This window comes from Cyprinodon variegatus, unplaced genomic scaffold (genome assembly GCF_000732505.1).
Source record: "Cyprinodon variegatus isolate N-32 unplaced genomic scaffold, C_variegatus-1.0 Scaffold232, whole genome shotgun sequence".
NCBI lineage: Eukaryota > Metazoa > Chordata > Actinopteri > Cyprinodontiformes > Cyprinodontidae > Cyprinodon > Cyprinodon variegatus.
The window spans coordinates 244597-248223 of record NW_015150685.1 but is presented as its reverse complement, the minus strand read 5'-3'; the positions used below and the strand labels follow the sequence as shown (position 1 = coordinate 248223).

The following is a 3627-nucleotide window of genomic DNA, read 5'->3' as shown; positions in this document are numbered from 1 at the left end:
TCCCTATAATAGCTTCTTTATAACCCATCCTAATCCACCTCTTGCCAAACAGACACAACACAACACATTTATCTTTCAATTTAATTATTTTCTGCTTTATTTAGTTTTAAAGGACCTGTTTTCCTGTAAACTTTGTCATATAAATCTCTTGAGCTGCTACAGGAGGAAAAACTGTCCTTCTACACCCGTTTAAACATTTAAACATGCGAGTCATTTGCTAAAACATTTGAAACAGGGTTTTCAGTTGCAGAGGTACTTTTAAAATATGCAAGGCCCCTGATCTCAAGGAGAAGGGTTTTGAACTCTGGCTAGAAACGTCATTTTTACATCCAAAGAAATGTGAGATGTGACAGAATTAGAGCTTGTTTGGTTTTAATTGTCAAGTAAACTCTCCCATATTGTATTTTTTATTTTTTTAGGTGTGATTATCTTTGCTTTTTATGAACTCTAATACCCTGGACGATTGGTAATACATTAATGCAAATACTGCAGTTTAAATATCAAAGCTTTAGTTTGTGCAATGCTTGGATACATTTCTGAAGTTTCAAAGCTTTAGCTAAACAGGAATGCAAGTTAGCTTGTTTAATATCTCTATAAGTGTGTTTATAAAGTTTACCAAAAGGATTTTCACTATGGTATTGGGTTATTTGCCACATTCGGGTTAGGATTTATCGATTCGTTGCGACTTTTTAGGAAGATTCGGGCTCTGTCCTCATGGAGATGAGAGGAAGTGTACCTTTGAAGGTTTCTGCAAATAACAACCTTTCCACTTGATGGCTCCAATCTGAAAATACTTCTAGTGGAATAAGGTTTTTGGCAGAAAGAATCCTGGTGATATAGAGGGATCCAAGAGACTTGACGTGTTTGGAGAACACTAAATGATGATTTTTAGAAAGAGGATGCCAGATTGGAAAAAAATTCAAAAGGGTAATATCATTTTTTAGTGTGTGCACGCAAGCCACACTCCTATTCTCCCATCCACTTCTCTTCTTTGAGCACATAGTCGAATCCTTTGCAGCTTTTTTCAGGTTTCCTTCTAAAATTGCCTCGTTTTTTGTTTTTTTTCCCAACAACTCTAACCAGTTTTACTGTCCTTGTTAATGAATAAGCAGTCCCACAGCATGGTGCTGCCACTACCATTCATCACAGAGGAGAAGTCTTTCACCTTCATCTCTCTGTGTTGGTATAACAGCCTAAAGTCTTAATGAAATATATCAAAGTTTGATCTCTTTCCTTGTGGAAATGTTTTGAAAGCTATAACACACTGTATTTTAACTCCTATTTTTATGTCCGCCCTCCCCCCGCATTTCTACTAATTCACCCTCTGACTTGTCTCCACAGCTATGAGGAGTGTGTCGGACCAGATTCCACTCAGATCTACATCCCAACCGATGACCCGCCTCCCTACTCCCTGCTGGACCCCTGTCAGAGCCTGGCCGAGCCAGAACAGCATCCCACACACTCCGGTCCAGATGCCTCCCAGCGCTGTGGGGAGACGTCAGCCAGCGCTGCCTGGCCTTCCTCCACCTCCTCCTCCTCCTCCCACTATTCCCTGGGACTGCATGAGGGGGAGCAGCAACACGTTGCATCTATTTCCTTCCCCCTGGAGGCAGCACCACCTTACGAGGCAGTGCTGGCTGAGCAGGGGCAGCCCCTCCCTCTCATGCCATGTGACCTTAATAAACACCATTCGGAGAGGGACTACGGCGAAAACTCCCAGCAACTCCCAGCCGGCCAGATCTCCTAAGACTATTAATTTGTTTTGCTCACCTAAGCTCTCAGCTGGCCCCTGGTTATTGAAACTAACACTTTGCTAGGAGCAGCTGTGCACCAAACAGTGGAAAGCAACAATGTGTGAACTTCTTCCATACAGCTGCCAACAGAACATAGGCACAGAAGCCGTGGGGAACCACTATGCTGCAGTGGCAAATTTGCCAGAAGAGAAACTGTTCGCCTGGTTGGTTGTTTTTTTTTTCCAGGTGGCTCATCCAGAGAGGATGCTCTGCCTGCTTCACTACATGGTTCCTTTTTTTCCAGGTTATTGTTTCGTGAATTAGGATGCTTAAAAGACAGAGTTTAATATTTCAGCTTTCTTTACTTTTCCTCTAGTTTTATGTTACATGAACAGCACAGAGCTAAAGTCGTTATAGGCTGTAGACATTAGTAGTGGTTCCTATATAAAACCTCGCCCACTAAGTCCTCGGTTTAATGCAAAATCATTTCCAAAAATAAAGTGATATTTTCAATAATAACATATAAATATGAACACTTATAAAAAAACGTACACTATATTGCCGAAGGTATGTGTTGGTCTGTGTTTACAAACCTTGGAATAGGAGTGATTTAATCCAAAGGGTTTAACATTTTGTCTGCCTCGCTTCAGCTTTCCAGAAAAACAAATTCTTAGGTCAGAAACTGATGTTTGATGAGAAATCCAGTTCAGTTCCTCTGCTCTGAATCAGATTGAAAACAGGACCAAACACTGAGAGATCTTTCCTCACCAAATACACAACTGTTATAATCAATAGAAGCATTTAGTGTCTTGGCACAACATCTATGGAGCACCAGCTCTACTATATTTAAAAATAAATACAGAAATAAATAAATGCTCGATAAATAAATAAACCAACAATTAATTACCCCCAAAAATACAATAAACAAACAAATGTAGAAATAAATAATACAGTGATACATAAATGTACATATCTCTTAATTAGCTTCTTTGTAATAATAACCTTATTGATTTATGTGCATGTTACAATATTTCGTCTGCTTTATTTTTGTGTTATTTATTTAAATGCTAACCAACCAATGGGCATAAATAAATACATAAAAAAAATAAGTAATTAATGAATAAGGTTGAAAATTATAACGGACAATATATAAATAAAGTAGTTATTACAAAGGCGAATAAAGAAAAGAAGCTAGTTAAAAAAGATATATACATTTATGACTCACTGTATCATTTAATTTCTACCTACATTTATTTGTTTATTGTATTTTTGGGGACCATTAATTGTATGCTTATTTATTTATTGAGCATTTATTTATTTCTGTATTTATTTTTAAATATGGCAGAGCTGGTCCTCCATAAACAGCGAGGAGTGGACGGCGTACCTGTAAAAATTCGATTTGAAACTATTTTTGCCGGATGCCACAGTAAATATCAGAAATCACATCCATCCATCCATAAAAAGAAGATTAATAACATCCAGATTTTTACTACAGATGGTTATATTTTCTTTAAAATTTACAAATATTTTTATATATGTGTGTATATTATCAACTACGCACATTAGATCTAATGCTGGGCAGCCTATATTACTATACGTAAATAATCAACAATTGAAATACACAAATAAAAACAACACAGGTTCTCTGCATTCAGTTTTTATTTGTGGAATAAAAACTCCTGAAAAAAAACCAAAAGATGAAAAAGTTTTAGCGTTTTAAATCGATGCTGACAGGCTTTTAATGCGTGATCTGCACATGTTCCTTGGAGCGCCTGTGGGCTTTGCACTGCAATGGAGCGGACATCATCTATATTAGAGGGTGGACACAAAGTGTAAATTGGGGGTTGATGCTCACTATGTACCGTCTGTGAGCTAATCTAAAGGTCTTTTAACA

The 3627-nt window shown here is 37.7% G+C and overlaps 1 protein-coding gene across 1 annotated transcript in view; it reads left to right on the top strand.

Annotated features, from left to right (window-relative positions):
- bean1 (brain expressed, associated with NEDD4, 1) overlaps nt 1-2069 on the top strand; it is a 44248-nt gene extending 42179 nt beyond the window's left edge. Inside the window, exon 4 of the mRNA XM_015381375.1 lies at nt 1342-2069. Coding sequence (XP_015236861.1) covers nt 1342-1747 — 406 coding nt within the window. The 3' untranslated portion in view covers nt 1748-2069. The remainder of the gene's footprint in view (nt 1-1341) is intronic.
- The last annotated feature ends 1558 nt before the right edge of the window (nt 2070-3627 follow it).